This window comes from Eriocheir sinensis, chromosome 7 (genome assembly GCF_024679095.1).
Source record: "Eriocheir sinensis breed Jianghai 21 chromosome 7, ASM2467909v1, whole genome shotgun sequence".
Lineage (NCBI taxonomy): Eukaryota > Metazoa > Arthropoda > Malacostraca > Decapoda > Varunidae > Eriocheir > Eriocheir sinensis.
Genome location: NC_066515.1, coordinates 25,566,887 through 25,576,886, shown reverse-complemented (window position 1 = coordinate 25,576,886; position 10,000 = coordinate 25,566,887). Strand labels below are relative to the sequence as shown.

The 10,000-nt window shown below is 43.4% G+C and overlaps 1 protein-coding gene across 6 annotated transcripts in view; it reads left to right on the top strand.

The window, feature by feature from the left end:
- The window catches only part of LOC126995166 (uncharacterized), a 155,514-nt gene that overhangs the window by 47,756 nt on the left and 97,758 nt on the right, over positions 1-10,000 (top strand). For all 6 annotated transcript variants that reach the window (XM_050854450.1, XM_050854451.1, XM_050854453.1 and 3 more), the window contains 2 exons: positions 7,735-7,844; positions 9,108-9,165. In XM_050854450.1, coding sequence (XP_050710407.1) covers positions 7,735-7,844; positions 9,108-9,165 — 168 coding nt within the window. The remainder of the gene's footprint in view (positions 1-7,734; positions 7,845-9,107; positions 9,166-10,000) is intronic.

Here is a 10,000-nt window from a genome sequence, read left to right as displayed (position 1 = left end):
CTTAATCACCTGAGGAAAGGGTTCGGACAGGTAGAGGAGGAGGAGGAGGAGGAGGAGGAGGAGGAGAGATGAAGGGAAGAAAGGAAGGAAGAGAAGAGAAGGGAAGGGACGAATGAGAATGGGAGGGACAGACGAGACTGGATCTGTAACCCAGGACAGCAAACACTTGGCCAGAATCCTCAACAGTAACTTCGCATCCGTATTCACAGTAGAGGACATAGAAACCATTCCCGAGGGCCCTGACCCGCCGAGGGGAATCACACCTCTGGAAACTGACTCAATATGCGACCAAGAAGTGGAAAAGTACTTGGACAAACTCAACACGAACAAGTCAACAGGACCCGACAACTTGTCCCCGCGGTTATCAAAAGAGCTTAAACAGAAAATACTTCACCCACTCACTAATATATTTAACCGGTCAGTACAACGTAACATCGATCGTTAGGTAGGAATAGGTTTGTTGTTGAGTAATAATGTTATAGACGGATACAAAGGAGTTAGATGAAGAAAGGTTTAATAAGAGGCAGCATCGGTAGAAATTGGTTTGTGAACAAGTGATGGGAAGGGAAGTGGAGTCTGAAGGTCTTGTATGTGTATCTGTTATTAGTTAGGTTAGGTTAGGTTAGGTTAGGTTAGGTCAGGCTAGGTTAACTTAGGTAAGGTTAGATATTTATTGGTTATTTTAATCTCTCTCTCTCTCTCTCTCTCTCTCTCTCTCTATTAAAATCATATTCTAAATCCTTTATTCTTATTTTGAGAGAGAGAGAGAAAAAATGGAGATAAAGAATGGAGGATGTTTTGGAGTGTGGAGGAATGACAGAGAGAGAGAGAGAGAGAGAGAGGTGGCTTTAAAGGGCCAAACAATATCCATCAAGGTAAATTTACAGGTGAGAATAATTAGGCAGGAATGTTTGCATGCCTCTCTCTCTCTCTCTCTCTCTCTCTCTCTCTCTCCATCATCACCGCAGTTTCTGAAATTCCAAGATTCCTAAACTTTGCTTGTCGACATAGGAGGAGGTGGAGGAGGAGGAGGAGGAGGAGGAGGAGGAGGAGGAGGAGGAATGCTTGGAGGGAAGGATAGGAGGAAGATAAAGGCGAAAAGGAGTAGAATAAGAAGAGGAAGAGAGAGAAAAGGAAAGAGAGAAAGGAGAAAGGAATGAAAGCGACAAAGGGAGAAGGGACTGGTAATTTCTCTCTCTCTCTCTCTCTCTCTCTCTCTCTCTCTCTCTCTCTCGTTCGTTCGTTTGTTCGCTGGCTTGCTCTCGCGCGCATTCTTCTTTCCCCCTTTCATATTTCCCCTCCTTCCTCCACTCACAAATCATCTCTCTCTCTCTCTCTCTCTCTTTGTGTGGATAAAGAGAGTTAAGAGAGGCAGTTAATATCAACGACTTGGAAGAGAGAGAGAGAGAGAAGAGAGAAGAAGAGAGATTCACACACATACATAACCAACGGTCTTTAAATTGATTCTCTCTCTCTCTCTCTCTCTCTCTCTCTCTCTCTCTCTCTCTCTCTCTCTCTCTCTCTCTCTCTCTCTCTCTCTCTCTCTCTGGTAATGATGATGGTGATGGTGGTGGTGGAGGTGCTAACTACCACTACTACTACTACTACTACTACTACTACTACTACTACTACTACTACTACTACCACCACCGCCTTTCCTCACCACTGGGCTTGTCTTCGAGGGCATCCCGACGCCTTTGTTACGAGATGATCGAAAGTTGCCTCAGTTACCCCGTGAAAGGAAGAGAAAATGGAGGCGTTAAGAAGTCGACGGGGAAAGAAAACGGGAAATGGGCTGCCAAGTGTTGTCTGGAGTTTAGTGTTTTTTCTTTGTTTTTCTTCCTCCGTGTCCTTCTCTTTCCTCCTTCTCTCTTCTCTCCATCCTTCTTCTCTCCAGTCTTCTTCTACGTCTTTCCTTTATAATGTTTTTTTGTTTAATTTTATGTTGTGTTGTTTTTTAGAAGAGAGAGAGAGAGAGAGAGAGAGAGAGAGAGAGGACGGTGAAAGCAATAAGGAGAAGAAGAATTAAAGAGAGTAAGATACAGATAGATCGAATAACATTATCTTATTGTTGTTGTTGTTCTTCTTTCTGTCTATCTTTTTATTTTCTTTCTTTCTTGTTGTTCTTGTTCTTCTTGTTCTTGTTCTTCTTCTTCTTCCTCATTCCTTCTCTTCACTGTTCTCTCTTTCTCTTTCTTTCTCTCCTTCTCTTCCCTTCTTTCCTCTTCCTCCTCCTCCTCCTCCTCCTCCTCCTCCTCCTTCTCTTCCTCTTCCGCCTCCGCACAAGCCGCCCTGCGTTTCTAATGAGAAAACTCGTATCAACTCTCTCTCTCTCTCTCTCTCTCTCTCTCTCTCTCTCTCTCTCTCATGATGATTTTGTTACGAATGATAGAACGAAGGAAAGAGAAGTAGCAAGGAGGAGGAGGAGGAGGAGGAGGAGTTGACAATGGTATTCTTTGTTTGTTTATATTTTTTTCTTGTCTTATTTACTTTTGTTTCTCTCTCTCTCTCTCTCTCATCATTTACAAACATTTAATCGTCTTTTTCTTCCTTTATTTCCTATCATTCCTCCTCCTCCTCCTCCTCCTCCTCCTTCTCCTCCTCTGTTGGCAGTATTACATTTTCCGCCTTCAATGCGACCTCTGACATTCCTCCTCCTCCTCCTCCTCTTCCTCCCCCTCCTCCTCCTCCTCCTCCTCCTCCGCCATTCTGGATAGGTAAGTCCGTCCTCTTTAATTTGCCTTTCTCCTTTACCTGTGCAATGCTAATGCTAATAATAATAATAATAATAATAATAATAATAATAATAATAATAATAATAATAATAATGATGATGATGATAAGAAGGATTGCAATGATGAAAGAGAGAGGGAGACAAAGAGAGAGAGAGAGAGAGAGAGAGAGAGAGAGAGAGAGTAAATCTTCTCACTGTGTTGATCAGCTCTCTCTCTCTCTCTTTAATTTATTTGCTTTTTGAACCTTGATATTGAAGCTCCGAAAATCTGATGAAAAAAAAAAAGAAAATCCAGAAAGGTAATAACGCTCTCTCTCTCTCTCTCTCTCTCTCTCTCTCTCTCTCTCTCTCTCTCTCTCTCTCTCTCTCTCTCTCTCACACACACACACACACACACACACACACACACACACACACACACACACACACACACACACACACACATGGAAGGAAAAGGAAGGAAGAAAAGAAGGAAAGGAGAAAAGATGAAAGAGAGAAGAGGAAAAAGAGAGAAAAGAATAAAGAGGAAGAGATAGAAGGAAGGAACAAAGGAAGGAAGGAGGGAGGAAAGAGTAGGAAAGGAGAGAAAAGGAGGGAGAGAAAAATGTAGTTAAGACGCTTGAGGGACAGGTAATGAGAGAAGATTAGAGAGAGAGAGAGAGAGAGAGAGAGAGAGAGAATGATAATATATGAACTGGAGAGTTAAAGAAAATAATTATCGAACTCACAGCCTCCTCCTCCTCCTCTTCCTCCTCCTCCTCGTAATGATCTTAATTATAGGGACAAAACGAGAGATAATGATCTGTCAGTAAGTAAATGAGAATCCGTGTGAAAAATCTCTCTCTCTCTCTCTCTCTCTCTCATTTATTCTTTGATATTTGTTTTAAATCACCATTTTTATGAGGCAGAGAGGAGAAGAAGAAGAGGAAGAAGAAGAAGAAGAAAGAGGTGATGTAGAGGAGGAGGAGGAGGTGGAGGTAGGAAAAGTGGAGGAGGTCACAGTGGAGATAGTGGTGGTGGTGGTGGTGGAGGAGGAGGAGGAGGTGGAATTCTCTCTCCACTAAGTCCACTACCTTTAAGAACAGCTGGAGAGGAGGAGGTACAATTATTTTTTCCTCCCTTCCTCCTTCTCTCCCCTTCCCTCTCTTTCCTCCTCTCCCCTCCTTCCCTTCTATTCCCTTCAATCTTTCCCTTCCCTTCTTTATTTTTCTTCCTTCCTTCCTTCCTTTCTTTCTTTCTTTCTTTCTTTCTTTCTTTCTTTCTTTTCATCCTCTCATTCTGCCTCTCTCCCTTTTCCTTTCCCTTCCCTTCCATTTCCTTCCCCTTCCCTTCCCTTCCCTTACATTCTCTTCCCTTTCCTTCACTTCTCTTCCTTTCCCATCCCTTTCCTTCTTTCCCTTCCTTTCCCTTCCCTTCCCTTTCATTTCCAACTCTATCTCCTCCATTCCCTTCCTATTCCATCCCATCCCATCCCTTCCCTTCCCTTCCATTATCATCCCTTCCCTCTCCATTCCCTTTCCTTCCCTTCCTTTCCCTCCCCTTCCTTTCCAACCCCATCGCTCCCTTCTCTTCTCTTCTCTTCCCTTCGCTTCCCTTCCCTTCCGTTCCCTTCCCGCCTCCTCTCCTCAACTTTCTAATACCTTCACACCCCTTAAATAATTTTCCCATAAGAGGTATTAACTCAAACATATTAATAACCTTACTAATTAAAAAAGGTCTTAAGAAGTAATAAAAAAAAAAGTTAATGATAAGTTGTCTTAATAAAGAGTTCGATAAGAGTTTTTTGTTTTTTTTGTTTTGATGTCTTGAGAGAGAGAGAGAGAGAGAGAGAGAGAGAGAGAGAGAGAGAGAATGTGCGTTAACTCTTTCATCTCTATTGCTGAATTCTTTTTCGAGGTTGTCTGCTTACTCATCTCTCTCTCTCTCTCTCTCTCTCTCTCTCTCTCTCTCTCGTATACTTTATCATCAGAAAATGGAGAACAAAGAGAAGGAGGAGGAGGAGGAAGTGGAGGAGGAAGAGGAAGAGGAAGAGGAGGAGGAGGAGGAGGAGGATGAAGGAAGGCAAATGAAAAGATATACAAAGAAGATGAAAAAGAAGATAAGGAGGAGGAGGAGGAGGAGGAGGAGGAGGAGGAGGAGGAGGAGGAGGAAGAAGAAGAAGAAGATGACAAGGAGGAGGAAAAAGAAGAGGAAGAGGAAGAGTAAAACAACGACGATGATTTTAAATATGAAAAAGAGGAGGAGGAGGAGGAGGAAGAGGAGGAGGAGGAAGAAGGTCAACCGGCTATCGACCTTTCTCTTTCAAGGTCAGGGTCATGCAGCTTCCGGTTTGACCTCGCTCTGTTGTCAAGGTGCACACACACACACACACACACACACACACACACACACACACACACACACACACACACACACACACACACACACACACACACACACACACACACACATGGTTTATTGCACATGGTGTGTGTGTGTGTGTGTGTGTGTGTGTGTGTGTGAAAGACATACATACATACATACATACATACATACATACATACACACACAGACAGACAAAGATTAAAATGCGTTGAGGAAGAATGTAAAAAAAAAAGTCTTGTATTTTCTCCTCCTCCTCCTCCTCCTCCTCTTCCTCTTCTTCCTCCTCCTCCTCCTCCTCCTCATACTCGTTATCTTAATTATTTTTCTTATCTTCATCATCTTCTTTTTCTTCTTCTTCTTCCTCTTCATCTTATTTGCTCCTTCCTCCTCCTCCTCCTCTTGTTCCAATCTCTCTCTCTCTCTCTCTCTCTCTCTCTCTCTCTCTCTCTCTCTCTCTCTCTCTCTCTCTCTCTCTCTCTCTCTCTCTCTCTCTCTCTCTCTCTCTCTCTCTCTCTCTCTCTCTCTCTCTTCTCTCTCCTCCTCTCCTTCCTCCTCCTCCTCGTCCCCTGGGTCAGCTCATCTCTAACACATACACTTCAAGGATCAAGAACTCGTGTCCATCAAACGCCCCTTCCCTTCCCTTCCCTTCCTTTCTCTTCCCTTCCCTTCCCTTCCCTTCCTTCCTTCCCTTCCTTCCTTCTCTTCCTTCCTTCCTTCCTTCCTTCCTTTCGTTCTCTCTTCCTTCCTTCCTTTCCTTCCTTCCTTCCCTTCCTGTCCTTTCCTTGCCCTTCCCTTCCCTTCCCTTCCCTTCCTCTCCTTTCCTCTCCTTTCCTTTCCCTTCCCTTCCCTTCACTTCCCTTTCCTTCCCTTCCTTTCCTTTCCCTTCCCTTCCCTTCAATTCCATTCCATTCCATTCCCTTCCCTTCCTTTCCCTTAGCTTCTCTTCTCTTTTCTTTCCTTGTCTTTCCCTTCCCTTCCCTATCCTTCCCTTCCCTTCCCTTCCTTTCCCTTCCCTTCCCTTCTTGTCCTTGTTCTTCTGCTCAATCTTCTTTTTTTTTTTAATTCATATTAATTTTTTTTTCAACTATATATATGATTATTTTTCATATATTACTCTTGATATATATTATTAGCTTCATCTTCCCCTTCATTTCCCTTCCTCCTCCTCCTCCTCCTCCTCCTCCTCCTGCTGTCACCGCCAACCCCAAACACGGTCTCCTCTTCACAACTTTCCACCTGTCACTGTTATGCCCCAAACTTCTCCCTCTCCTCCCTCTCTTCCTCTCCCTTCCTCTCCCTTTCCGCTCCCTTCCTCTTCCTCTCCCTTCCTCTACCTTCTTTCTCTCCATTCCTCTCCCTTTTTCCTCTTCCTCTCCCTTCCTCTACCTTCTTCCTCTCCCTTCCTCTACCTTTTCCTCTCCCTTCCTCTCCCTCTTTCTCTCCCATCCTCTACCTCTTCCTCTCCCTCTCCTTTCCTCTCCCTTCCTATCCCTCTTCCTCTCCCTTCTTCCCTTCTCTCCTTTTTCTCCTTCTCCTTCTTCTCTTTCTCTCTTTCCCTCCATCCCTCTTTCTTCTTCCTCCCTTCTTCCTCTTCTCTCACCCGTGTCTTTCTCTCCTTCTCTCTTCCCTCCGTCTCTCCTTTCTTTCTTTCTCATTATCTCCTCTTCATCTTTTTTTCTCTCCTTTTCTGTCTCATTATCGTACTTTTTTGTCTCCTCCTCCTCCTCCTCCTCCTCCTCCTCCTCCTCCTCCTCTTCCTCCTCCTCCTCCTCCTCTTCATCTGTTGGTTGTTCAGTCGGGGAAGTCACTTCACACATCCAAACTTTACTTGAAGCCTTCTCTCTCTCTCTCTCTCTCTCGGTAACGTTTCCTCCATGGTTCGTTTTTCTTCCTCCATTTTTTCTTCCTATCCTTTTCTCCTTTATTCTCTCTCCCACTCCTTCCTTCTCTTCTCTCTTCCTTCCTCTTTCTCCATTCTCTCTTTCTCTTACTTCTCTTTCTCTCTTCTGTCTCACTACTTTCTCCTTCTCCTCCTCCTCCTCTTCCTCCATTCTTCTCTCTCACCCCTCCTCCTTCCTTCTCCTTCCTTTATCTCTTTCTAACACAACCTCATTTTATTCCTCTTCCATCTCCCTTAATTATCTCTTCTCTATCTTCCTCCTCTTCCTCCTAACATCATCCTCTCCCCTACTCCCTCCTAAGGCAACCCTGACCCCATTTTCCCTTAATTTTACAGTAGCCCCCCCTTAAACCTCACCCCCGGCAACCCTAACCCCATTTTCTTTCAACCCCTCTTCCATTAAATCACTGTTCTTCTCTCTATTAACATCCCCTAACTTAAAACAAAATCCTAACCCCTATTTATGTATCTCAAGAATAATGAATGTATATGTTTTAATTTTAAGGCAACCCCCCCTTAACTTACCCTTCTCCCTCTTTTGCTTCCTCCCCCTAACATTGTCTCCTCCCTCCTCCTCCTTCCTCCCTTCTTCTGCGTCCCCCATCTAACATTGTCTCCTTCCTCCTCTTCCTTTCTCCTTTCTCCTGCGTTCCCCATCTAACATTGTCTCCTCCCTCCTCCTCCTTCCTCCCTTCTCCTGCGTTCTCCATCTCACATTGTCTCCTTCTCTCCACAGGCTCCCCGGCGGATAAGGCGGACCTGGAGGTGGGTGACGAGATCCTGGAGGTCAACGGCAAAAGTCTGGAGGACGCCACGCACACGGAGGTCATCTCACACATACACCAGGTCAGTTAGATGAGGTTAGGGCGCGTTGGAAGGGCATGGAAGGGTCAGGTCAGGCCAGGGAGGGTCAGGTAAGGGCTTATTAGTTTAGAGTAGATTAGAATAAGATAGATTTGAGTAGGTGAGGGTAGATTAACGTAGATTTTGGTTCGTTAGATTAGATTAGATTAGAATAAGATAGATTTGAGTAGGTTAGAGTATATATAGATTAAAGTAAATTTTGGCTCATTAGTTTAGAGTAGATTAGAATAACATAAATTTGAGTAGGTTAGGGTAGATTAAGGTAGATTTTGGCTCGTTAGATTAGATTAGAATAAGATAGATTTGAGTAGGTTAGGGAAGGTTGGATTACGGTTATGTTAGATACGAGCATGTCAGTTTGAATTATGTTAGGATAGGGCAGGTTAGGTTAGGGTAAGGGTAATATATGCTTAGGAAGGATAGATTTGCCTGGCTTGTGGTGGACTGGGTTGAGATATGTTCCCAAATGGCTGGTTAGGATGACTTTGGTTAGATTATGTTACCTTGAGTTGCGGTAGGATAGGCAATGTTATTCTGGGAGGTCAGGTTAAGTTTGGTTAGGTCAGATTAGGCAAGGATAGACGAGGGTAAGTTAGGATTTTGGTTGGCTTTGGTTAGATTAGGCTAGCTTGAGTTGAGGTAGGATAGGCAGTGTTATATTGGGAGGTCAGGTTAAGTTTGGTCAGGTCAGATTAGGCAAGGATAGACGAGGGTAAGCTATATATTAAGTTAGGATAAGTTTAAACAGAATGGGTATCGTATGTTAGATAAGTTAGATAAGTTAGTTAAGTTAGATTAGGTTAGCTTGAGTTGAGGTAGGCAATAGGCAATGTTATTCTGGGAGGTCAGGTTAAGTTTGGTTGCCTCAAGTTTGGTTAGGTCAGATGAGGCAAGGATAGGCTATATTAGTTAGGATTTAGATTGACTTTGGGTAGATTAGATTAAGTTGAGGTAGGCAATAGGCAATGGTATTCTGGGAGGTCAGGTTAAGTTTGGTCAGGTCAGATTAGGCAAGGATAGACGAGGGAAAGCTATATATTAAGTTAGGATAAATTTAAACAGAATGTGTATCTTAAGTTATTAATATTCCAGTGCAGTCATTATTCACAAACTTATTAATCTCCAAAACTTAACTCTAACTTGTATTTCTGGAGCCAATGTTGATTAGTATGATTATTGAATTATTTGAAAAGATATACGTCACCAGGTTGTCTCAATTTCTCATTCTCTCCTTTCGTTCCACAGTGCATAAGATCAAGAACAATATGCCTTCGGGTCAAGAGAAGAACGGGCAACAAGCTAGGTGAGTACAAGTGTAATAGTAGTAGTAGTAGTAGTAGTAGTAGTAGTAGTAGGAGGAGGAGGAAGAGGAAGAAGAGGAGGAGTAGTAGGAGGAGGAGGAAGAAAAATAAGAATGAGGAACTATCTGGGAACGAAAATGGAGGTAGTAGTAAAAGTTGTCGAAGAAGAAGAATTAAACGAGAGAAGAGGAGGAAGAGGAAGAGGAAGAGGAGGAGGAGGAGGAGGAGGAGGAGGAGGAGGAGGAGGAAAACTAGACATGTGCGGGTTAGAAAAGAAGGAATGATTTAAACTCTGTCTTCAATGCATAAATTACCTTCAAAACCAACATGTGGATAAGCTTACTAATTAAAACAACTAACACCTGACCTTCATTACAGTAAGACAAGGGAGACCATCAAACACTTTAGTTATTCATATTGTCATCCGTTTTCTTCCTTGTTCTCAGTACGAAGAAAACGGTCTCATTCAAAGGGTAACACGTCTAACTATACCGGGTCGTCCAGCGCTGACATTAGGTCCATCAGACGTCCTTATAAAACAAAGCAGTAATAAAATAGATAATAAAAACAACAACAACAACAACAACACTAGGCCTATAAAACAAAGCTAAAAATGAAAAATAAAACAACCCAACCAAAATAAACCCGAAAATAAATCACAAAACAGCTGGGCAGAAGTGTTTCCCTGAGCAGACCGCGAACGTAATGGACCAGTACGCTTTGCAAATGGCGGGGGTAGGTGGGTGGGGTGGGGCGTATTGTAATGGGTGGAGGAAGGTATCGTAAGGTAATGGGGGGAGGTCTTGAGGTAATGGGGAGGATGGAGGACTATTGAGG